This window comes from Salvia splendens, chromosome 14 (assembly GCF_004379255.2).
Source record: "Salvia splendens isolate huo1 chromosome 14, SspV2, whole genome shotgun sequence".
NCBI classification, from domain to species: domain Eukaryota; kingdom Viridiplantae; phylum Streptophyta; class Magnoliopsida; order Lamiales; family Lamiaceae; genus Salvia; species Salvia splendens.
In genome coordinates, this window is record NC_056045.1 from 27,104,857 (window position 1) to 27,130,729 (window position 25,873).

Sequence of the window (25,873 nt, forward strand, 5' to 3'; positions counted from 1 at the left end):
AAAATTAAGATGATTTACTATTACAATTTTTATAACTAAGAAAATTCCACTACTTCAATATTTTGAAAAAAAGTGGAGTAATTATCATACAGTAATTAGTCAATTAAAGCTAGTACAGTTAGGGCCGAGCGTTCGCCGTTCGGGTTTCTATTCAGCTTTTTTCCCAAACAAAAACGAACCCGAAAAACTGAATTTAGTTCAAAATCCAAACCGAACCGAACCCAAAAAACCAAAAATCGAACTTCAAAAACCAACTAAACCGAAATTATATGAAATTTTGAAAAATCGAAAAACCTAAAACCGAAAAATCGAAAAAAAATCCGCTATACATTACCCCAATATTATATATATATATATATATATAATATAAAATTAATAGAATATATAGGATATATATTAAATATAAAATTAACACACATATATATAATACTCCCTCCGTCCCATAAAAATATGGGCAATGAGTATGACACGAGAATTAAGATAAAACTGGTACAGTAGGAGAGAGAGAGGAGAATGGTATGGTAAAGTAAAAGAGAGGAGGAAAATGATAGTTAAAGTAGTGTTAGTGGATGGTATGAACTATATTATTAAATTGATATAATTTTTCAAAAATGAAATGCACATATTTTTGTGGGACGGACGAAAATGGAAAATGCATATATTTTTATGGGACGGAGATAGTACATATTATATTAACTATAGTAAAATAATAAATATATATATTTATAGGGTAGTGATCTATGGCAAACACCCCTTAACCAAATAACTAGAGAACAAATCATAGCCACAAGATCAAGAAAATCAATGGCTATTATTAATACATGTAATTTTTGAATTTAAAGGAGAAATTAGTTCCCCTATCACTAATTTACTTCATAATAACAAGGCGGGGGTATAATGGTCATTGCACAAATAAAATTAGGGTTAAACTCTAATTAGTCGCTCATTCCTGAAAATCATTTCTCCCGCTCTTCTATTTTCTTCTCTTCTCTACTCTCTTCTTCTCGTTGAGGGAGGTGGCGGTGGGGCTGTAGAGGAGCGAGAGAGGTTTTTATGGGTGGTGAGGTCGTCGCCGACGGAGGAGCAAGCGGTATCTGAAGCCGCCGGAGCCGGATTTGGAGGAGCTGCTGCCGGCGGGGTTCGTGGAGCGGATGGGGGAGGGGGATGGTGGTGAAGTTTGTGGAGCAGATGGCGGCGTGGCCGATGTACGCGGAGCATCACTTCAACAGGGTGGTGTTCGTGGAGTACATGGAGGTGGCGGTGAGGGCGGTGGAGGATGAGGAGGGGATCCTGTCGACGGAGGAGGTGGAGAAACAGGTGGTGGAGCTGATGGAGGGGGCAGAGGAGGTGGGGAGGGAGTGGAGAAGAAGAGCGTGGAAGCGAGGGAAGCCATGGTGAATGGGGGATCTTCCCTATCTGTGTGCGTGATTGAGAGAGAGAGTTGGGCGAAGACTATATCAGTTGATAGCAACTCATGATGTATGATGAACCACCATCTCAAAATTTGAGCAAACTTATCAATTCAAATTTAATCAGTTGTACTACTACTAATTTCCAGTTCACTTATCCAACTATCACCGAGGAAATCATGAGTTTTAATTTCCAATTCACTTAACAACAGTAATAGTAATGTATTTTGTTAGAATAAGAGTGATGTGTTTTGTAAACAAGAGTGAAGTAAAATCAGAATAAGAGTGATGTGTTTTGTAAACAAAAGTGAAGTAAAATCAGAATAAGAGTGATGTGTTTTGTAAACAAGAGTGAAGTAAAATAAGAATAACAGTGATGCGTTTTGTAAACAAGAGTGAAGTAAAATCAGAATAAGAGTGATGTGTTTTGTAAACAAGAGTGAAGTAAAATCAGAATAAGAGTGATGTGTTTTGTAAACAAGAGTGAAGTAAAATCAGAATAACAGTGGTGCGTTTTGTAAACAAGAGTGAAGTAAAATCAGAATAACAGTGACGTGTTTTGTAAACAAGAGTGAAGTAAAATCAGAATAAGAGTGACGTGTTTTGTAAACAAGAGTGAAGTAAAATCAGAATAAGAGTGATGTGTTTTGTAAACAAGAGTGAAGTAAAATTAGAATAACAGTGATGTGTTTTGTAAACAAGAGTGAAGTAAAATCAAAATAACAGTGATGTGTTTTGTAAACAAGAGTGAAGTAAAATCAGAATAAGAGTGATGTGTTTTGTAAACAAGAGTGAATTAAATCATGCTAAGAGTGATGTGTTGAGATAATTACAATTAGTATATTTTAATTGGAAATCTGAATTTGATTGTGTACATAATTGTTCGCCTAATTTTTGGCAAGATACAAAATGCTCAAACCATGGTAGTGGCAAGCAATAAAAGACAATACAAAGATATTTCAAAATCGAAACAACAAAAAGTTGTGACATTAATACATAGATAAAAACAAATGCTCTATCTTAAACTTCTACATAAGAAATTCACTACATACACAAAACAATATATAGTGACCACTCCTTTAGCAAGTCAGTGTTGAGATCACAGAGTAATTAACCATGAAGGAAAAAAGTTCGAGGTTGAAGCAGCTGATATCAATGGTGAGTTGCATGACCAGAGCCAAATGCATAGCCGTCAGAAGCAAAACCGACGCCATGAGAGCGCTCCTCATGCTCACATCGCTCACTCTTCTCTCCAAGAAGAAGAGCTTCTCCATCGCCACCATCACCACCAAGATCAACCACATTTTCCACCACCACCACCACGAATCTGGTGACGAAATCGACGACAATGATCCGAGCAAGGCGATCGTCCTCTACAGCAGCAACTCCGCGGCCAGCTGCTGCAAAGACATCAGCGGCGGATGTGAAACTATACGAGAATTCTACGGCGGCGGCGACGACGATGATGATAAATATCCAGATCTGAGGCACTCGCTGTTCGAGGAGGGGGAGAAGGAGCTGGCGGAGCTGCTGGATGATCCGAATTCGCAGATTTGAATGAATTTGATAGCATGTAAGACGCATGTTTAAATTCATAATGTAATTTCCTAAAATACCCTCAGCATATTTTCTATAATTAAAATAAATAATATTTATTCCTTTAAAATGTGTGGCTGAGATTTGTTCTCTAGTTATACCCTTAAGAGTAGTTATATCTTGATCACTATCCTATATATATATTATATTTATAATATAATTCGATTTATTGGTTTTACTTCTTTTGCCCGAATCGAAAAATCAAAATTTTTATATTTTTGAAATCGAACCGAATTGAAAAACCGAAAAATCGAACCAAATTTTGAAAATTTTAATTTAGTTCGGTTCGGATATTCAATTTTAGATTTTTTTCTCATCCTTAAGTACAGTATAATATTTTAAGCTACGACTACTAAAATAGACTATCGACTTTGGGTTTTCGAGCACATGTTGGTAAACGATTTAATAACTTCGCGACTAAGCTAGACATCACGACGGTGAAGATGGTGCAGTAACTGAAAATCGCATTTCAAATCAACGACGAAGAGCAATCAGCCGCACACGTAAAACCCCTCTTTCAAAAAGCGCAGTTTGCTCGAGCATCATCACATTTCTCCAATGGCGACCGATCTGCACTCTCCACTGCCCAGATCCGCCACTGATTTGTTCGGCGATCCAATCGACGACGCCCACCCGCTATGGCTGAACCCCTCCAAGTTCTCCGACCCGGAATTCGATCCGGAGTCGTACATCTCCGATCTCCGCACTTTCGTGCCCTTCGACACGCTCCGCTCGGAGCTCCGATCTCACCTCGGCGCTCTCAAGCACGAGCTCGTCGAGCTCATCAACCGCGACTATGCCGATTTCGTCAGCCTCAGCACCAAGCTCGTCGACGTGGACGGCGTCGTAGTGCGTATGCGTGCTCCGCTCCTCGAGATCAAGGAGAAGATCTTGTCCTTCCGCGGATCCGTCGACAGCTCCTTGGCGGCGCTGCAGAGCCGGCTCAAGCAGCGCGCTCAGGCCAACGAGGCGCGGGAGGTCTTGGAGTTGCTGCTCGACACATTTCATGTCGTTTCTAAGGTACGGCTGGTTTCGATTGGATTCAAATTTCTAGATCATGAAGTTGTTCCTTTAAATTTTGTAGTTTAGGAAATCAAATTGATTGGATAATGTTTGATGAAATGTGAATGTGTACTGCATGTCTTTATTTGGTGTGAAAAATGTAGCAATATCTCTGTGGACATTGATTTTGTTCCTTTGCAGTGTTTTGTAATTTAGGAGTTCAAATTGATTTGATAGTGTTTGATGAAATGTGAATGTGCGTGTCTTTATTTGGCGTGTAATGTAGCAATATCTGTATGGACATTGATTTTGCCCAAGTAAATCGTATCAAATCATAGCTATTATACACTGCTAGCCTTAACTCTGAGGAACAAACCACTTTGCTAATGGTATTTGTGGTGAGGGTCATGAATATGGGGGACGAATGGCGCTGGAGGTTGCATTAGAAATATCTTGTTTGGAAAGTTTGTTTGAAATGGATGCACTACTATCATGTCGGATCACACACAAAGTGTTAGAGTACTTCTTTTCTTCACCACCCAATTACAAGAGTCGGCCTTTGACGACTGATCTGTAAATCAATTGTGCGGGCTATATGGTTTGTATTTTCGTGTAAGGTGCAATGAATGGGGATATATGGTGTGTAAAGGAATTCCTATTTTGAAATTGGACGAATATGAGTTAGACTAATAAGCACCAGATAACTAAGGGAGCTCGACGTTGAAGATAGTTGCAACTCTAGTAAAGAAGTTTTTCAATTTACATGAGGCTTCTGCTGTCTTACATATTGGTTCTTAATTTCTTATATTGTTTATGTGTGATGAAATCTTATAATGTCTGCTGCCAGGTTGAAAAATTGATAAAGGAACTGCCAACTGTTCCAGCTGATTGGCCAGGCAGTAACATCAACTCTGCTGAGAAGGGTCAAATAAGCAATGGTATTTCCTTACAACATGCAGAAAACGGAACCAACCTCCGTGAAACACAAAGCATGCTCCTGGAGAGAATTGCTAGTGAAATGAACCGCCTAAAGTTTTATATTACTCATGCACAGGTCTATCTTGCTCCATCTTGTACCGAGGCTTACATCCTTCTCTTCATTATAAAATTATGAGAAATGCCCTAAAGAATTTTTCCATGTTTTGATAAAACTATACTGGACTTTTATCATTGTGGATTTTTGTTCAACAACTTATTGACTCTAGTAATTTGACTCTCGACTGTTGAAAAATTGTATTTTACATATAGAGACCTGTAATACTGATTCTGATTCTGTCTGTGATGGCAGTACAGAACATGCCCTTCATAGAGAACATGGTGAAGAGGATTCAGAATGCTAGCTTGTTGCTAGATACAAGCTTGGGGCACTGTTTCATAGATGGGCTGGAGCACAAGGATGCAAGTGTTATCTACAATTGTTTACGTGCATATGCTGCTACTGATAATACCAATAGTGCTGAAGAAATTTTTCGCTCAACCATTGTAGCACCATTCATAAAAAAAGTTATCCCTCATAGGTCATCTGGAACTGTTGGTGGGTTCACTGGAGATGATCTTGAGCAAGACTATGAAAGGATCAAGCAACATATTGAAGATGACTGTAAATTTCTGTTGGAGATATCTTCTACAGGTGCTCTTGTTTTTCAGTCAAAAAATACTACAATTCTCCAATTCTGTTCTCCTGAAAGTATCATGTTACAATGACATACTAGTTGTTGCTAGTATCACATTGTAAAATTGAGGATTTCTGAGTTGATTTGTTTTGTTTTGCTTTGTATTTTTATTTTTCATTTTTTGCATTTATTTCTGGACCTGTGAGTGTGTGCATGCGGTATGGACTTGCATCTTTTCATGTTTTGATGTATCAACAGTATTATAAGTTGCTTAGCACTGTGCTGATTGTGTCAGTATACAATTTTTGCAGAAAATTCAGGTCTTCATGTTTTTAGCTTTCTGGCAAATTCTATAATCAAAGAGGTCTTATCAGCCATCCAAAAAGGGAAACCTGGGGCTTTCTCTCCCGGAAGGCCAACAGAGTTTTTGAAAAACTATAAGTCAAGCCTAAGTTTCTTGGAATATCTTGAAGGTGGTTGATGGGTTTTTAACATTCTATATGCTCGTGATTTTTACCCGTGTTACACTTTATGCTCATGCCCTTTGGTATTTTTCAAGGTCACTGTCCCTCTAGGTCTGCTGTTGCCAAACTCCGTGAAGAGCCAGTCTATATAGAGTTCACGAAGCAATGGAATACTGGAGTTTATTTCTCACTGAGGTATGTATGACAATTTATATAATTTCCTGTACTTAATGTGAGGCCTTAAAAATCTTGGGAAGGTTGAAATTTGAACTGTTGCTTTGTAACCTCAGGTTCCAGGAAATAGCTGGTTCTTTGGATTCTGCACTCACGACTACTACACTTGTGCCGTCCCCGAACCTGGAAAACTCTCAAAGCTTGGTATTGAAGCAAAGTATCTCTCTTATGGATTGCTTGAGATCATGTTGGAGAGATGATGTTCTCCTGCTTTCTTGTTCTGACAAGTTTCTGCGCTTATTTTTGCAACTTCTTTCAAGGTCAGCGTTCTCTATAGTTTTGATTAATAAACTTGAGCATTAGTATTTCAACCTGAACTAAAGTTTTTGTGTGAGATCTAATTGTTTATGGTGCAGATACTCCAATTGGTTGTCAGCTGGGCTTAGTGCTCGAAAAGATGGTAATGCAGCTGCCACTTCTGGATCTGAATGGGCAACATCTGCTTCCCCAGATGATTTCCTCTACGTATGTATCTCACCTGATGATATCTCTGCAAATTGATTTTCTTGCTGCCTCCCCCCCCCCCTTCGTATTTAGCCTTTGTTTACCTACCAAGTTGAGGATGCCATATGCTCTATGGCAGGTAGATTGCTATGTCCTGTAAGACCTGAAATGGGTAACTAACTGCCTCCTAAAGAAGCACTTATTCGATTTACCTTCCTGTCAAATATAATAAGGATATTGTGCTACTTGTCATGAAGTTCTGTAGCTACTCTTTGCCTGACAAAATAAGTTTTATGTTGCAGATAATTCATGATTTGAATAATCTTGTGGAGGAAGTTCGCAGTGATTATCTTGACCATGTACTAGGGCTTCTCAAGTCTTGTTCCGCTGAAGTACTTGATCTTGTGAAGCAGAGTATTTTACAGGGTAGTGATTCCCTAAAAGTTCTTCAAACTCCTGTAATCAATTCAATTGTAGAAGCTCTTGTTGAGAGGTCTGTGGAGGTTAGTGATCTTTTTTCCAATTTCATTTCAATTCCTAAAAGATAGTATTAGAATGTAATGATGCTGCTAGAAATATAACCTTTTCGCGAATTTTTCCAGCAGATTGATTTTTCCTAACATTATTTGTGGATATTGTGGTTGATGTGAGATGAAAAATTCTCTTCACCGGAACCACCCTGATGTATGTTTCAATATTGTGTAGGATTTGCGACAACTCAAAGGAATAACTGCAACATTTAGGATGACGAACAAACCTCTTCCTGTTAGGCATTCACCCTATGTATCTGGGGTATTGCGCCCTTTAAAGGTATAGAGTGCTTTGGCTCATGAAACTTTACTCTTCTTAATTACTGGGAGCAATTGACTTGTTAGTAGTATTGTTTTCACATGTACATACTCGTATTACCTGTTGACCCTGAAACCACTGATTTGAGAAACTAGTCTGTTCTATGTCATGTTTTTTGCAGCTTTTTCTGGAAGGGGAGCAGGCTGCTACATATTTGACCACAGAGCACAGGGAGGAACTCTTACAGGGCACTGCTTCTGAGATCACTCGTCGATATTACGAATTAGCTTCTGACCTTGTTAGTGTGGTAAGTGAAACCATCCGGAGAACTTTTTCTCCTGGATCTGATTTTCCATATTTTTGAGCTCTTCTCAAAGTTAGTTTTCCTATTCCTAGCTCTTTCTTAGGTGTTCAATGATAGTATCATATTATGCGAACCTCATGGAAAAAGCACTAACATAAAAGCTACATTTCTTTTGTCATAATAGGTTTGAATTTAACCAACTTGAACAATTATGAGGGATATTTAGATCTCTTTTAAAACCTACAATAGAAGAATTAACACAAGGTCAGTGTATAGGATTTATTGTACTTGTACTATTAAGAAGGTAGTTGTAGCTGCACTCAAAAGTTCTAGGCATCAAGTAAATCTGCGGTTTCTGTTTTATTATCGGGGAGATCACCTACAACCTGATATTCAATTGACAGGCCAGGAAAACCGAGTCATCACTTCAGAAAATACGTTTGGGCGCCCAAAGACGAGCTGGAGCAAGTTCAGATGTCTCAGACAATAACATATCTGATACAGACAAGATATGCATGCAGTTATTTCTTGATATTCAGGTGATATATAACTCTCTGTGGAAACCGTAAGCCTGGCACTATTTGGGTCACTCTTAGGAGTTTTATTTGATATTCAGGAGTATGGGCGTAACCTTGCTTTGCTCGGGGTTGATGCTACTTCTATACCGGCATATCGTTCCTTGTGGCAGTGTGTTGCCCCTTCGGAGAGGCAAAACACCATAAGCTTCTAGTGCAGAATTTCGACAAAACTGGACTTATGCTAGAAGAAGAGGAAGTGTGAACCACAGCGGCCAAGATATACTGTTTTTGTTGTCCTTATATTGAGCCATTTTTATTGTGTAGGGTAATTTACTTCATCTTCTGAGGTCATTCTGTGTGTTTTTAGCATTCTTATATGTATAAAACTGAATGACCGATGGAATCAGTCTTTTCTTGAATGGTATTGCTGTCAAGTTTGTTTTCGATACAACAAATATACATCTATTGGGAAATGATATTCTACATATCTGATGTGATTACCATCTATGAGCATCACACTTGTTTATTGCATGTTTATGGTTGGTTGTTTTATTTTTACATTTATATTTATAAACCAGATGGAATACTGGAGTTTATTTCTCATTGAGGTATGTATGACAATTTATATAATTTCCTGTACTTGATGTGAGGCTTTGTGAAGGTTGAAATTTGAAGTGTTGCTTTGTAACCTCAGGTTCCAGGAAATAGCTGGTTCTTTGGATTCTGCACTCACGACTACTACCCGAACCTGGAAATTTGAACTAGCAATAGCCTCTATATCTCGTTTGTAAATCACTTGAGTAACGACACTAGGCTATGTCCTTACCTTCAGGATAGAGATGTAATCTAAATCTGTGGCCTCCTACAACAAAAGGTCTACTCTGAATCCAGTTTCCCATTCCAATTCCTTCATATGCGGAGTAATTCCTCACTACAATCATGTAAGATTTCTTTTCCATCAATTTCACTCTGGTTTGCCCCTTTTCCACGATGGAACAGCTTTGAATACGGAGTTGTTTTTCCTCTTGAAGCACTAAGGAGAAAACCTTGCTTTAGAGGTGGTAGAGGCTCTGATTCCTCAAAAATGAGCTTAGAACGTAGCTCGGAATAGGAGTCGTTGAGCTCCATCAGAAACTGGATAACACACTCTTGCTGCTGAAATTCCAGCAATTCACCCCAACATGCTCGGAATTTGTTGTGGTACGAATGTACATCCATGGATCCTTGCTTTAAACTCGCGAGCTGTCGCTTTAATCGGTAAATGCAAGCTGCCGCGTTACTGAGTGAGAAGCGTCAATGGAGATCCTTCCGTATCTGAGCGGCGGATTCGAGGTGGATCAAACTCGATCGTATCTCTGGATCGACCGATCCAGGAAACCGCCATGTTGTTGCACCGTATCCAATAGTTGTAAGTAGGATCGAGCGTATCTGGTTTTGGGGTGGATCCGTCGATAAAACATAGCTTGTTCTTCGCGGTGAGAGCCGTGAGCATACAGCGGCTCCAATCGTCGTAATTTGCACCGATCAGAAGATCGGAAACGAGTATTAAACCAGGTGAATCGCCATCGTGGACGTAGAATGGACCGATGACGTCTTCCCAAAAATTGACTCTTGAATCCTCGTCTCTTTTCATTTCAATGCATGAAGAAATTTACAAAAATCGATTGCACGAACAATTTCGCGATCGATGAAGAAATAGGATTGAGGTTTGAAGAAGAAAACAGAGAGGATTGAAGAGTTTAGAATGTGAAAGGGAGAAACTGTATTTCTTCATGATGAAAAAAGAGATTTTTGAACGATACTCCCTCAATTCGTATTTTTGAGATGATTTGTTATTTTCTTTAGTTATCTACTATTAATTTTATCTTTATTTAATTTGGTACCACTTTCTTAAATCTCGTGATGAAAAAATGCCTTCACGTAGGGTAGTATATACATTGAGAGGGAGAGGACAGACTGAATCTTCTAACTAAATTATCTTATACATTCATGCAACAGCTTTAACTAAAATTGCTAGGCTACAAAATTGGTTATTTCAACATATTTTTCCCGCCAAAACTTCAAACGGGTAACACTATTTTTGAAACTTCAAATTCTAGATTTACATGAATTCTTGAATAAATCTTGTTGATACCAATTTCCCATGAGCCAGGCAGAATCATTTGGAACTACCACTTGTTTCCAAGCTTGATAAAATGTTGTCTATATCTTGAAAATACGGCCAGCTCGACTGGTTTTGTTTATCGGTCTTGCTTTCCTGTTCGAAACAGATCAGATGTGAGAGTCGAAATTAGTCACAGAAACATAGGATACATGAGACATCTATCTAGGAAGTAAGAGAAGTACGTATGCGTAAACTAGGAAACGAACCTCGTATTTTTGAACAAGGGATGTCCAGAGAGATTTACATTGTCCGGGGCTTCTACTGACTCCAACTGCCAACAAATTTGACGATATCTCTTCCCAGAGAGCCATCCGTCCTTTCTGAACTTGGAATCGAATATGAAGCTCCCCGCGCACTTTAATCAGCTTCTTGATCTCTTCGGGTCTCCACTTATTCCTTTTCACAGTCTTAGATGATTTAGCACGCTGGTCTGGCAAGCCAGGGTCAACTTCACTACGTTCGTCTTTGCCTTTTTCTTTGACTTCTGCTGCTGGAAGCAATTCGCCATTAGGTTCAGCTTGAACTGGAGCTGATGAGGATACAAATGGCTTCCAAAAGTTGTCTGAGTCGTCGGTTTTTGGTGCTCTATCTGGCAATCGAGAATTTGAAGTAGCTATTTCACCTCGAACCTCATCAAAATCCTGATCTGCAAATTAGCAATTAAATCTTAAGAAATGCACAGATAAAACTTCAAACAGATATAAATGTTATGTGATGACAAACAACCAGCAAAATCGCAGTCGTCTTAGTAAACTAACCTTCTAATTCTTGCACTGATGTACTTTTTTCAAATGCAAAGTCATTGAAATCTTCCTCTCGCCTAGCAATTGGTTGTTTTCTCTTCTCGTGTCGATCGATTGCTTTTCGCGATGCTAAGAACTCAGGATTGATATGGGACTTTCCAGATAGTTTTTCGTTGATTTCATCAGCAACCACTCCAACTGGATTCTCAATTGCAATTGCTATCACTTCCGGTCTTTTGCTACTGTACTTCCTCACCATTTTTCTCAAAACTTCCGACACTATTCTTTCCATATGAGCCAGAGGGCAACTCACTGGGCAGCTCGACAGAGCAGCATGTGCAGCCTTATGAAGTGCATCCAAAAGCTTCCCTTTATCTAGCCATAAGCATCGCGTTGTAATTCTAATTTTCCCTTTTAATGTCTTCTCAGCCGAACCATCTGGACGCATAATTTCCATGCTGCATTGATAGACAAGGCTGTAATCATGCATTCAAAAAGTAAAGGCCAGTATAAGCAGGAGACATACCTGACAACTATAATGCCATCTGATGCAATTCTCATTCTCTCATCGATACATAGTTCAGTTGCTGTGCCAAATGCTTTGTCACCATCGCTGTACATCAACTGGTGTTCAAATACAATAAGTAGGATATTTATTAGCCATTTACAGGTTGTGATGTGCCCTCATCTAGATATATATATACGAAAGAGAGTAGTACAGACGAGGAGTTCCCGTAACCTGAAGATTCTCTTTACCAAGGGCAATGAACCCATTTGATAGAACTCTTCTATTTCTCAGATGTGACACCCCTAGCATCTCCCCATTCTTTATAACCTGAAATCGAAAGGGGAGTTACATAATTAACGCCATGTGATGATGCAAGAATTCAGTGTTCCACTATTCCATTTTAGCAAAACATCTGTTGGAGATGGCCAATTGGACAAGCAAACATGAGAGATGGACCTCCGTAACTAGTGTCTTAATCAAGATTAAGAATGAAACTTACAGGAAATATCAAATTAAATGGAAGCCAGATTAGAATTTAAACTGAAATTAATTACTTACAGTAGTATGCCGAACCCCAGTTGATCTTCCCAGCAACTCATGCTCTTTCAAGAACAAGAGCTCTCCATGAATCGGCAGAAAGTGTTGAGGCTTAACAATTTTTAGTACTTCATCCTTTCAAAAAGAATACAGTAAAACTTCATTATATGAATCCAACCAGCTAATTATGAGGACATGAAAAGTGATAACAGCATCATTTACAAATTATGTCAAGGAAATAGCAGTATCTACAAATGCCAGAGAGATTAGTAGGCTATTTAAGTGAACGTCATTAATAATGTGTGCGGTAAAAGATCCACTTGGAAATGTGCAAAACATGATGGATGGGAATGAATAAACCCCCTTCAGCATTCACACCAAGGTAAAAGGCACACTTTTAAATATTTTAATCATTAGAACAATCTAAAGCTAAAACCGTCAGTGATGGTAAGAAGAAATTGTATGCAGCGAACACAATAAGATCTGTGAGCTGAATGATTGCTTCTGAACTTTGAAGGTTCGGCATATAGAACCCAACCTTACATCATCACTGCGTGAAGTAGCACATTACAAGGATTTTCTAAAGCAGTCAAATGCCTTACCAGTTCTTCACGATGGGCGTGACCAGATGTATGCAGCAGTTCATTCTTCCCCATAACTATTTGTGGTCCAATTTCTGCAAGACGATTCATCATTTTCATGACTCTTGTCTCATTGCCTGGGATTACCTATAATATAGAAGTTATAAGCAGTCTGTATGAAACTACTCAAAAAAAGAGTCAATTATAGAATTAGGAATACAAATACTTAGAGAGCCCACAAATCCCCCGGAAATGGAAGATCTGGATGCATTTGTGAACAATGATGGGAAAAGTTTTAATTCAAAGAACATACAACGATTTAGTTTGGAGTCCTAACTGCAAGGATAAGGAGCATGTAAGATGTAATTCGGGGAGCACTTCCATAGGCAAATTAACCCACTGGCCAATTTTTACCACAAAACTAGGCTTCCAAGACCAAGAGGCTTGTTTCGGAAATGATTAGTTTCAACATATGAGGTATCGGTTTACATACAGTAACAGAAACTGAGAAACATTCCAATTGTCTTAAAGGACATGTAAAAAATAGACTAAAGGCCCAAATTGGTCCCTAACATTTGGTCATTTTATCTTTTTGGTCCAAAACTTTATCTTTTGGATGTTTTGGTCCTGCACATATGAAAATTTGATCATTTTGGTCCTAAACTAACAGATCCGTCAAATATTTAACGGTCAACATATTTAAGTCTGATTTTGACCCATTTACCATCTTTAAGTAAGATTATTAACTCTCAAATTATATCTTTAATTATTATATTAGACATTATCATTTTAAAATACAAAACAAATATATTAAAACACAAAATTGTCTGTGTGAAGTTTCTCCATCGGCATCCAATCCCCAGGACCACATAGATCAGACAGAACCGTTGCGACTGATGAATGCTCTTATATAGTAAAGAGACATTGCATCTCTGCCTCAGTAGATAGATAGACCATATCAATTCAATAAGTTAACGTTTATTACAAGAACACGAATTTCTCTGACCCACCGGCTTTCCCACCGGAGCCGTAACTGTAACCGCCGCCACCGGAGCCATCAATGCCGGCGTCGATCCTCCTCCCCTCCAGCTCCGCCATCCTCCTCATTATACTCGTCCTCATAATACTCCCCTCTTCCTCTCCCCTTCTTCCCAAGCCCTACCCCGGGCGGCGGCATCCCCAAATTATGCTGCGCCGCCGATGGGGCCGCCGAGAATGCTCCTGACGGGAAGCAGGAAGTAGAACTCTTTATCGCCGATTTGCAGAAGATATTTGGAATCGAGCTTCACCGGCGGGTTGCCGGGGAGGTGGAGGACGCCTTCGACGAAGCAGCCGTTTTTGTCGAGCACTTCAAAGGCGAAGCGGCGGCGCTGGAAGTACTCAAAATCCTCGCCTTGCAGCTTCGCGAAGCCGGCCTCCACGTTGCTGCTGCTCATCGCTGCGAAATTAGGGCACCGATCGTTGGAATTGGGGGAATTTGATTTGGGGGAATTGGAATGGGGAATTAATTTGGAGGCACCGTTAAATATTTGACGGATCTGTTAGTTTAGGACCAAAAAGATCAAATTTTCGTATGTGCAGGACCAAAACATCCAAAAGATAAAGTTTTGGACCAAAAAGATAAAATGACCAAATGTTAGGGACCAATTTGGGCCTTTAGTCGTAAAAAATAATTTCAACGAAATAAGTTTGGATATTTAGGAACTTTTAAGTTCAGAGGATGTGCTTTCGAGTTCCATGAATTCAGTCAAGTAAAACCAACCAGAGCTCTAGCATCTTGCACGAGCATAGTTTTGCTTCCTTTCTCATCATATGATATGATGAGGAATTTTGAGATTTTCTAGTGCAAATATAGCCATATGCAGAGTTACCTTAACATCGTAGTAATCAATAAAATCTAAACATAAGACTTTCTGATAATAGTACTCCCTCCGTCCCTCTGTAGTAGAGGCGTTTCATTTTGAGCATTCGTTTTGAAAAAATGATAATAAATAATTAAAATAGAAAAAATGTAAAATAAGAGAAAAAATAATATAGAGAAGACTCTTAACTATATTATTCTCTTTTTTACTTACTTTTTTTACACTTTAGCTATTTATTATAATTTTTTCAAAACGAGTGCTCAAAATGAAACGCCTCTATTATAGAGGGACGGAGGGAGTATGTTATTTATGACAACAGTGAATGACAAAATCTCTAAAGACCAAGAATTTTACAATTAGTCTTAAATCTATCAGAATATCTTTTACCTTAGCAGAATATAAGATTAAATCGTCTTTGTTCAACTTGAGGGAATGGCTACTTCCATGTGAGGCAAGATTCAGTGCTGCACGTGGTTCTGCCTGACAGAATTGGAGGTTAATTCATAAACCAGACATTCTACAATCAAACATTAACAGAAAAGGCTAGAGTGGCCTACTTGAGAACCAGTGGTTACAATTAGCAAGTCTTTTGGGGCATAAGCATCAATATCTTCCACTTTCACCTGTTCACTAAAACTTTATTAGAAAATTAACAAAAGTACAGTACTTATAACAGGTGCAATATAGGGGAATAATCAAAGGTATGATTGACATTCTGCTTTGATATTTGATAATACACGTGAAAGCTACAAATCAAATTCCCATCAGTGTACAAATAAAGCAAGGATATGGCAGCTGTTTATTTTATTTAAGATATAAATCACAAAAAATTTAAAAGGCTAACATCCAACACAGGGTGGGGTGTTGGGAGGAACTCTGGAAGGTGGAGTCCTCATTCTCCAAGTTGTTTCGATTGATGTATCACATTTTTTCCATCATCAACTCATGGCTTCTATTTTCCAACTCTCCCATTCAAACTTGTTGGAGTCTGAGAGATTCTGAGTGTATGTAATACTATTTATAGCTAACAAGAGCGCTATGACAAACACATGGACATGGTTCCAATGCAACTACAGATTGTCAGAAAAAAGACTAAATTGTAGCGAGTGCAGTTAGAAAATGCAAGACGTTAACCAAGAGAAATGTATGACCATTACCAGAGTTGAAGGATCAATGGGTGCCTTTCCATCTTTCCACGCAGCATCAAGGTAAGTCCTCAAGGACATACCAACAAATACCTAAATTATGGATGCCAAATTGCCATTGCAATTTCTCTCAGATAATTTCGACAGTAAACTTCTGAGTGAAAAAAAATTGGGAAAAATAGATGGAGCATACCAGCTTCCGCCCAGTCAGATCAGCTGCAGCTTTTACACTGCCAAGCCGATGAATATTCGAGGCAAATTGAGTGGTGATAACCCTTCCTTTCGCAGCTGATATATGCCTCAATAATGAATCAGCCACGACTGTCTCACTTAGTGTCCTTCCTGGTGAAAGCACATTTGTCGAATCACTCATCATCTACAAAGCAAAACACAGCAAAAAAAAAGCTATTTGAGCCTTTCTGAAGAATGATTCATGAATATAGTGTATTTATTTTAAGAATACAACATCGGCAGCATTATTAATCATAAACGAATGTATAAACTTGGAGGGTCTTCAAAATTTTCCAACTTTATTGCATCGTCTTAGAATTCAAGAATATGTTATGGTCATGAATGAGCAGTGCAAGAATAGATCACATGAAAATTGGGCAATATCTGACACCCTTCAGCATTTTTGGTTAATCATGATTATAAACCAGTAAACATAACTTTATACTCCGTATAAGATTTACTATTGAGCAGAGACTAACAAAGAAGTTGAACTGCTCACCAAAGTCTCTGCACAAAGAAGTTGAACTTTATACTTTTTGGTTAATCATGATTATAAACCAGTAAACATAACTTTATACTCCGTATAAGATTTACTATTGACCAGAGACTAACAAAGAAGTTGAACTGCTCACCAAAGTCACTCCTTCTTTTGAAAGTTCTTCCAGAGCTTCACGATCAAAAACATTCCCATCTAATGGTGCCTCATCTATCTGAAATTATTTGGTAATATCAATTATCAAAACACTAAAAAAGTAAAAATAATTATCCACAAAAGTAAATATCCTAAAAGAAAGGAAAAATATAATTATGAAAAGTACCTTCCAGTCTCCTGTGTGGAGAATAGTACCATCAGCACACCGGAAAACCAACCCACAGCAATCTGGAATAGAATGTGTCACTCTTATTGGCTCAACTTCGAAAGGCCCAGCGACAAATCTTCTCCGTGTATTGAACACTTTAAGTCTAGATGGGAGAAACATCCCAAACTCCTTTAGACGCTTCTTAATAAGCTGTTTTAAAAAAAAGAAAGGACAAGGGATTAATAAGTATCAACAGTTTTTGGTCCTTCCAACACCTTATGTGGATGCATATTGAGATTTAGAAATTAGAACTGCTAGATTGAAAGAATGATAGGACAAATAAAGAACCTTTAGCATAATCACAACATTAATCATGCCAATATTGCGTGGATAGTAAAAGTGAATCGCAATGTAAATATCACAAACCTCCATCGTGAAGGAAGAAGCAAATATTGGTGTATGAGAATCCAAAGCTGGAATAACCTGAAGTGGGCAAAACCAGTGAAACCATAATACATGATTCAATAAAAAGCAACATTGTCAGGAACTTATAACAAAACTACTAAGGATTTAGAAACTCTTCGTAAGTCTTTTACTCTGTAAGAGTATGCCAGAGTATAAGATGAAGATAGATTCATAGGTTGCACTGTTGCAGAGTATTGAGTGTCCCCAATATTAGCAGTTTCATAAATTTCCAGCAGCCTCAAAAAAGGTTCATACACCAGTTTTTCCCTTGATATATTTACTAGGACTAGACATAATTGGTGAGCCCAAGATCAACAAAAAAGCTCATGTAAAAATCAATTCACACTAACACCATCCCACTTTGAGAAATGAAGGGCAAAGTAGACACTTGTTAAAACAATTTGTTACATAGAAGGAAAGCTATAGATTTCAGAGAAAACTGCATTTGAGGACTTCCTCAGGCAGGAAATGTATCATATAACCATCACCAATGCACCACGTCATTTCACTACTTAGTCAGCAACATTGAAAGTTAACCAGCTTTAGATATAAATCCTATTTTAGTGGTAGGAACAAAGAAAAAACACAAACATCTACACCATCTTAAAAAGAGCTTATCTAGGCTAGTTCATCTTGCATCAAAACTTCATAGATGACTGCACTTTTAAGTTTTCCTGCACTGTATATTTAGCAGGTCTACAATGTCAATCATGGCATAATATATTGCAAGAAGTAGAATTAGAAACTTTACCCAAGGCAACGCACCAATGTGATCTTCATGCCCGTGAGTAATAACTACAGCTTCAATTTTGTGGCTCCATTTTTTTATAAAAGTGGTATCAGGAATAATCTTCTGGATACCAAGTTCGTCGTAGCTGAGATGCACATATAGAGCATTATCAAGATTTAAAAATGGACAAAACAGTAGTGATTAGAAAACGACTAAAGGACATTGATGTGTCTAAAATTATAGAGTTTCTGGCGGTTGGACTTAAAATAAAAATAGTCTTCACAAGGTCATGCGATAAACTAAAGTTTTAGTTTTTAATGAGATCAGATAGACCAAAGTCAAGAATATGTTGTTTAGAAAAACCCCAACGTATAGATTCTATACACAACATATACAAACTATCGCCAAGAACAACTATGTCTAAGGAAATAGACTATTTGAATGTCCATGCCAGCTTCCCCGTGGTATAGCCGTGTAGAAAGTTAAAAAAAAATCCAGTTTAGTTAAAACTTACTCTGGGAACATAATACCAGCATCGATCAGAATATATCGGTCGTAATTCCCCACTAGCATGCAATTCATCCCTATTTCTCCTAAGCCACCAATAGGCAGTATACGTAGAGGCGGTCCATCTGAGCCTTCATAAAATTGCTCCATCTTGCGTTTAACCGAATCCTCCATACTCTTTCCAGCTCCTTCTCTTCTTCCATACCTTCTGTTAGGTACCGTAGAACCCCTTGTACCTGTAATTCATATACATGAGACACTTCTCGCATTGCTTGGGATCAAGATATCTCATTAGTACAACTAAAAAGTAAAAATCTGAGGGAACAAAGCATAAGTTAGTCGTAGCCATTCATTCGCGCTTGAATCCCTAGTTCGCACCGTAGGTAATGATCAATCAATGGCACGTCCAAGAACACACAATATAGTGATAGAATTTTCAAGCCACAATAAATACAAATACATCCACCTCTTCATCCTCATTAAGTATGACCAAGCGCAACCAAACAAAAAATTGAACTTACAGTTTATCCCCAAATGAATTTCTTTAACAAAGTTCACATTTTTATCGAACTCGACACAGATTAGAGCTAAAACAAAAACACAAAACAGAATAGAATTGTATGAAGCACACCTTTTACTGAAGGGACGGATACACAGCAGGTAATGAAGCGTCGCCTGGGCTTTGGCTGACACCAAAAGAGCTTGTTCGGACATAGCGAAATTGCGCTCAAAGCCGCCATAATTAACAGTAACACAAGTTTTGACGATAATCTATATGCTATACATAGATGCGGGAGAAGCGAAAATTGAAGCTTAAATTCAAAACCCTGAAGAAAATGTGTGGGCGCGCGAAATGAATGTGTCGCAGGGTTTAAGGCGGATTGCTCACTTCACTTTGCTATGGCCTATGGTGGCCAAAAAATATCTTTTGCTTATCAACAAAAAAGAAAAAGCCAGAGAGATTAGATTTTAGAAGCGGCGCGACATCATCTACCTTCAAACACGACTTTCGTTTAACCAAAATGCGACTTTTGTCTAACTAAAATATGATATTTGTCTACCTTATAATATTTGATTATCTGATTATTTGAATATATTGTGATTATACAATGGTTATTTTCACAGAATAACTTCCATAACTGTTTGCCTTTTTTATAACTCTCTTCTTTTTTAGGAACCAGACACGTTCGTCGTGTACAAACAATAGCGTGCTAACCAGACATGACGTGAGTCGAGAAATGGGAATTGGGAGGGGATATAATAAATTGAGCTACTCATATCAAACCAAGTATAGTAACAGCCAAACATGATTTACAGTTAACAAAGGTGTAAAAGCCATCTTGTACTGATCAAAACTTAACAGATATTAACATCCACAAATGAATGCATATACTACCAATCAAGATACAGAGGAGAATTTTAAGTTATGGAGACATCAGTGCTTTCACTGATGCGGGATCAACGTTGGGCGTCGCCTGAACTTGAGCCGCGTACTGCAAGTTCCAGAGAATATCCTCAAAAGACGGGCGAGTTGATGACTCGGGGGAAATGCAGTTGCTCGTCAAGGTTATGGCAATGGAAAGTGACTCCTGCGAGCAAGATGCCAGCACGGTCGGATCAACTACTCGCCTCTGCCTGTCAGGATTGCCAAGATAAGCCTATAAATTGCACAAAACAGTTATTCAGAGTGCTAAACTCAGTTATCTGTAGATATGCTCCAATTCTAAGCCATTCAGGAATATACTTTACCATTTCATTGAGTAGAAACGACTCGTTTCTTGAACGAACGGACGGCCCAACAAGTGACTCCAGTAGTATGATGCCAAAGCTATAAATATCATCCTCCAGGCTCTTCGTCTGCCTGCAAGCACAGTTTCGAGTCAAAACCAATGCAACCACATAAGGGCGAAAAACAACAACGATTGATGGATTTATGATGGAGACGCGATCTTACCATGTTCTTAGTGCTCCTTCTTTCTCCTATAGAAAAAGGATCAAAAGATGAAACAGTGAGTGGTAACAGTGGATTGCAATATCTTCAACCAACTAATACATAGAGTGAGTGTCAAACCTTGTCATTGTCAATATCTTGAGCTACAACAGACAATCCGTAATCACTCAGTTTTCCAATCCTATGCTCGTCTAACAAGATGTTGTTGGCCTTCAACCGGTTGCTGTAAAAGCCGGGAATAACTCCAGTATGCAGAAAATGGACAGCCTTGGCAATGCCAATCAATACAACCAGCCTATCCGACCATATGAGCACCTTCTCTGGATTCGTTTCTGAGACCGCAATGCAAAGGAGGTGTAATATTAGTTCTGTTTTCTGAAAGAAGTTGCTAAAAAGATATTTCCGGGCGATCCTCACCAGATAGATGAGCTCGATAGTTGCCATTCTGTACATATTCATAGATGAGGTAGACATTGTTGGCACCAGACACTTCTTTTCCTTCACTCTCGATGCAGTGTCCCAAGAAGCAGACAAGATTAGGATGCCTGAGCTTAGCCAGCAAATCGAGCCTTAGTTTGAGATTCCGGATTGTGTACTTTTTCGACACTACCAGGCAACGTATGGCTACCAGTGTGCCATTGTCCAGCCTTCCTTTGTACATCTGAGTACAAAACAAGATATAAAAACTTGCAACATTTGGGACATTTCGTATCAAATAGTGTTCGATCAATCATGTATTCACAAGAGGAAACTAAGCAAAACAAGTGGCCTTTTTATATACACGTAAAATGATCATCAATACAAGAGGCGTTTGTACCTTTCCGGTCGACCCTTTGCCCATCAACGCAGAACTCTCAAAGTTGTTGGTAGAAGCCTTCAACTCGTCTAGAGAAAACGGACGATGAGCTGGTGAGTCTTGCACGCCTAACTTGCCCGAGACGGAAATATACCCTGTGGAGTAAAATGCAATGCTTTAGAAAGTCTCATGAGGTTCGAACAGTTGAATTGGGTTGGGAACATACTAGCGCTTGTCGGAAACTCTGCATTGTATCCAGTGACAGATATATTATCATGAACCGCATTCTGCAGCAAGTGCTGCTCGGACGTCCCATGAGTGCAATACTTACGACACAACACAAGAAAAACAACGGCTAGAAGCACCACAACTACACCAATGACACCTATCACCACTCCCACACTTTCATTCCCTCTATGTTTCACCTTCTCTTGGAGAATAGCTGCGCAGTATGTTTCAGAATGCTGTTGATGCTTCGGATCAGTCGCCAAGCAGTTCCAACTGAACCGTACGGTTCTATTTTTCACAACAGAGCTCAAACAAGGCGGCAGCGCGCCTCTCAGTCTATTATTGGACATATCAACCAGCTGAAGCTTGCTCCCACAACTCAAACGCGGTGGAAGAATCCCATCCAGCATGTTCGACTCCAAGTTCAGCGAAACCATATTAGGCAACGAAACGGGCCCCTGTATACCAGCCACCTCAGTTAGAGCATTGAAAGAGAGGTCAAGCTGCTGAAGCTGACTCAACTTTCCATACTGCTTAGGAATTCCACCCGAGAAAGAGTTGTTGCTCAGCACAACCGCGGCTATGCCACTTGGCAGACTAGGAAGGCCAGAATCCAGCTTGTTGTTGCTCAAATCCAACGAATGCAAGCTCGATAAACCACTCAGATCCATCACCTTCCCAGAGATCACATTGTTGGACAGATTGATATCAGTCAATAAAAACGGACCGATCCAATCAGGGAATGTGCCATTCAAGAAGTTCCCTTCGAGGTTGAGCACTCGAAGAGTGGCAATTCTCGGAAAAGACACAGGAACAGATCCATACAGGAAGTTCCAACTCAAGTCCAACGATTCGAGAGAATCCAGCCTATAAATCATGGCCGGGATGGGACCCCAGAGGCCCAACGACACGAGGGTGAGAGCTCTCAAGCTGTTCAATCTCGACAAAGTTGCCACGAGTGAGTCCATGGAGAAGTTCCCAGACAGTGTCTGGGGAGGAGATGGGAATCCATCGAAGCTAGGCGGCCTTGTCTTCGTATCACCGTAGATTTTGATCTCAACGACGACGCTGTTTTGGCAAGAGATGTTCACTTGTGGAGTGGAGGCGAAGCAGAGATCAATGCCGGGAGATAGCCAATGATCTAACTGTTTTGGATACTCTAACTGCTTTCTCAGCTGTTGAAGAACCTGTGTTTGAGAGGATTGGAACTGGTGTGTCTCCCAAATCAAGAAACTCCATGATAAACAGAGTGACAGAATGAATCTAGAAAATGACAGTTTCATGACAAAAACATAGAGGATGCAGAAATACAGCAGAAAGTAGCAAATGGACTTGCAAGAAAAGGGTGATAAAAAAACTCCTGGTTCCTACAAAATCCACCAAAAAATGAAGTAAAAAAATGATGCACGAATTTTGAATTGAGGTGTGTAGTATTTGTTGAGGCACGTTTTTTTATCTTGTTCTTGAAAATTGGTTGAAGGCTGGAAGCCAATAATGGAGAGGAATTTTCAGTGATTAATTAAGAAGGTGGAGGTTGATGAAATTTATTGTTGCGACTGTGAAGTCAATGCTTACAGTGAGGATTTATTGTTTGTGTGCTTTTATTAGATTCTCTATCATATTGACTTCTTTTTATATTTTATTTTTTGTGAAAAAAAAGTCTTTATGTTATATTTTTTTGACCTTAGCTTTTTTCTTGGGATTATATTTTGCTTTAGCCTTTTAGAAAGATGCCATGCAAAAAAAGAATTCAAATTTGATTTCAGAGCAACCAGTAAAGTGGCATGTAAGATTCAAAAAAAATTATTGCAATGTTTTAGTAGTGAATTATGTGGAGTTTAATAAAAAAAATTGATAAATTATGAGAGAGATTAAGTGAAAAAACGATTTCGAGTATTTATTAATGAAAATTGAGATTCATTTTATTAAAGAGGAAAACACATTAAAAATAAAAAAAGACTAATTTTATAAATCGTACAAAATGAAAATGCAAGACCATTAATTATGGATGAACATTTTTTGAGGCAGGATAAATGTGAGCACTGGAAAGGTAACTATTATTGCTAAGTTGGGATAGTCTTTATATATGAAGATATATATTCGTGGAATGTTTGATGCATACAGCTAGCATACCTTGAAAAGGTATGAATGAAAGGATTAGAAGATTAGTTTATGTGACTAATTTCCCATACAATTAAATTTTGCATTTATTGTGATGTTTGTTGCAACTTGCCACCAATGAGACAAGTTTCTAATCCATAGTAGTACTATTATTATTTTACTTTAGCACAAAATCATTATACTTATTTTCAAATGAGAGCTGGATGATGTGTCACAATCATCATCATCTCTATGTTAAATTTGTCGGTGCCATTAGAAATTTGATAATAGAACATAGAGTATTACGTAAACTGACAAAGCCATTAGAGAAAGATAAAACATATTGAGCGTAACGATTTGTTATGTCAGTCTTCTAACGGCATTAGCAATGGGGCGCCCTAAGGCGCGCCACGTCAGCAGTTTTATCCTTCTACCTCCCGACCTGCAGTGGGGTGCCCTTAGGCGCGCCACGTCATCATTTTTTTAATATTTACAAAATTCATACGAATTTTAAAAAAAATAATACATTAAAATACGAATTTCAAAAACTGAATTTCATTTAATAAAAATTAATACATTACAATGCGAATTAAAAAAAAATGCAAACTCAGCGACGGCGGTTACGAGCCCACACTTCTTCAATCATGTCGCTCATGAGCTGCGCATGCTCCTGTTGGTTGCGCATTGAGGCCTGTCTAGATAGAACCTCTTCGAAGCCTAACGGTAACCCTCTATCGGGTGTGTCGGTCGATGTGCCGGAAGAGCTAGATGCACGGTCGTTTTCATTCCAGTCGGTGATGCTTCCGCCTTCACTCTCGATTATCATGTTGTGCATGATTATGCACGCATATATGACATCGGCGATGACTTCCTTGTACCAAAAACGAGCCGACACTTTCACAATTGCCCACCGTGATTGGAGCACCCCAAATGCCCGCTCGACATCCTTCCGCGCCGCCTCTTGCTTTTGCGCAAATAAAACCCCCTTCTCACCAATTGGGCAGCTGACCGTCTTTAGGAAAACTGGCCACCGTGGATAGATGTCATCGGCCAAGTAGTACCCCATATGGTATTGGAGTCTGTTGGCAGTGAACTCGATGGCCGGGCCGTTGCCGTTACATTGGTCGGTGAAGAGGGTGGACGAGTTGAGGACGTTGATGTCGTTGTTCGACCCGGCTATGCCGAAGTAAGCATGCCAAATCCAGAGCCGATGGTCAGCGATGGCTTTGAGGATCATCGTCGGGTGGCTGCCCTTGTATCCACTTGTGAATTGGCCTCTCCACGCCGTCGGACAATTCTTCCACTCCCAGTGCATACAGTCGATGCTCCCGAGCATCCCGGGAAACCCGTGCGCCCTCTCGTCCATCTGCATCATACCCTGGCAATCAGTGGCCGTCGGCTTGTGCAAATATGTGTCGCCATAGGCCTCTACTATCCCCCGACAAAAGCTCTTCGGACACTCGCGGCCTGTAGTCTCCCCACAGTGGAGGTACTCGTCAAAAAGGTCCGCCGTAGTGTCGTATGCCAACTGACGAATAGCAGTCGTGCACTTTTGCAATGGTGTAAGGCCGGGTTTCCCGATGCCGTCCTCCCCGAAACGTGAAGTATTCATCACGTGAAGACAATGTACGAACAATGCTGAGAAAAAGGTACATCGACATTCTAAACCGGCCCCATCGCGGTTGATCGGCAAAATAGTCTTCAACCAGACGTCTGTGAGCTTCCTGGTGGTCGCGTCGGACATACGACCTATGTCGAATAGGCCAATGGACTTGCTCAGCCGCGGCCGCCGCCTCCTTCTCACGCTGCATTTGCGCATAGCATGCCGCCATGGCCTCTTCAACGGCTGCATCTAATGCTTCGTCAAGCGAACCACCGGATTCAGACGAACTAGAACTATTGATGTTGTCGCCGAGATTCATGTTGGTTGGATGTAGAGAGAGAATATGTAAAGAGATAGTCGATATGTTCGTATGCACAACTGAATGAGAAACGAGATTTAAATAGAAAATCAAAACCGCGTGCCATCGTCCGCGTCGATCGTCCGCGACCTCCACAATGGGGCGGACGATGGCGCGGCCGATGGCCATCGTCCACGCTATCCTCCGCGACCGAAGTATAGGGCGCGACTATCGTCCGCGCCCTATGGCAC

General features: G+C 39.5%; 4 protein-coding genes and 1 pseudogene across 5 annotated transcripts; 2 read left to right on the forward strand and 3 right to left on the reverse strand.

Annotated features, from left to right (window-relative positions):
* Positions 1 to 2,525: 2,525 nt before the first annotated feature.
* On the forward strand, positions 2,526 to 2,966 carry LOC121764437. Its single transcript, XM_042160453.1, has one exon. It carries the CDS (start codon positions 2,526 to 2,528, stop codon positions 2,964 to 2,966), a length of 441 nt encoding a protein of 146 aa, XP_042016387.1.
* A 446-nt stretch (positions 2,967 to 3,412) lies between these two features.
* Positions 3,413 to 8,873, forward strand: LOC121763806 (conserved oligomeric Golgi complex subunit 2-like). The gene is made up of 12 exons (XM_042159893.1): positions 3,413 to 4,025; positions 4,855 to 5,061; positions 5,301 to 5,637; positions 5,932 to 6,093; positions 6,180 to 6,279; positions 6,375 to 6,578; positions 6,675 to 6,783; positions 7,065 to 7,265; positions 7,468 to 7,572; positions 7,733 to 7,858; positions 8,260 to 8,394; positions 8,472 to 8,873. The coding sequence occupies exons 1-12, from the start codon at positions 3,564 to 3,566 to the stop codon at positions 8,583 to 8,585; spliced, it is 2,262 nt and encodes a 753-aa protein (XP_042015827.1). The 5' UTR covers positions 3,413 to 3,563; the 3' UTR covers positions 8,586 to 8,873.
* Positions 8,874 to 10,327: 1,454 nt separating this feature from the next.
* Positions 10,328 to 19,570, reverse strand: LOC121763805 (ribonuclease J-like). Of its 2 annotated transcripts, XM_042159891.1 has the most exons (17): positions 19,278 to 19,570; positions 18,654 to 18,882; positions 18,161 to 18,284; positions 17,371 to 17,427; positions 16,963 to 17,154; positions 16,777 to 16,854; positions 16,107 to 16,289; positions 15,926 to 16,006; positions 15,326 to 15,391; positions 15,156 to 15,248; positions 12,928 to 13,053; positions 12,347 to 12,460; positions 12,020 to 12,115; positions 11,807 to 11,904; positions 11,296 to 11,738; positions 10,744 to 11,183; positions 10,328 to 10,630 (listed from the first exon to the last, which is right to left on the reverse strand). In XM_042159891.1, the coding sequence occupies exons 1-17, from the start codon at positions 19,384 to 19,386 to the stop codon at positions 10,532 to 10,534; spliced, it is 2,628 nt and encodes an 875-aa protein (XP_042015825.1). In that variant the 5' UTR covers positions 19,387 to 19,570; the 3' UTR covers positions 10,328 to 10,531. The 2 variants fall into 2 exon arrangements, with proteins under 2 accessions (XP_042015825.1, XP_042015826.1); XM_042159892.1 differs by lacking the exon at positions 19,278 to 19,570 and having other exon boundaries at positions 18,175 to 18,284; positions 18,654 to 18,794.
* Positions 13,694 to 14,553, reverse strand: LOC121763807 (annotated as a pseudogene).
* Positions 19,571 to 19,904: 334 nt separating the features above from the next.
* LOC121765738 (probable inactive leucine-rich repeat receptor-like protein kinase At3g03770) lies at positions 19,905 to 23,180 on the reverse strand. The gene is made up of 7 exons (XM_042161949.1): positions 21,620 to 23,180; positions 21,415 to 21,548; positions 21,015 to 21,258; positions 20,718 to 20,929; positions 20,601 to 20,626; positions 20,396 to 20,507; positions 19,905 to 20,304 (listed from the first exon to the last, which is right to left on the reverse strand). The coding sequence occupies exons 1-7, from the start codon at positions 22,902 to 22,904 to the stop codon at positions 20,071 to 20,073; spliced, it is 2,247 nt and encodes a 748-aa protein (XP_042017883.1). The 5' UTR covers positions 22,905 to 23,180; the 3' UTR covers positions 19,905 to 20,070.
* Between the last annotated feature and the right edge of the window lie 2,693 nt (positions 23,181 to 25,873).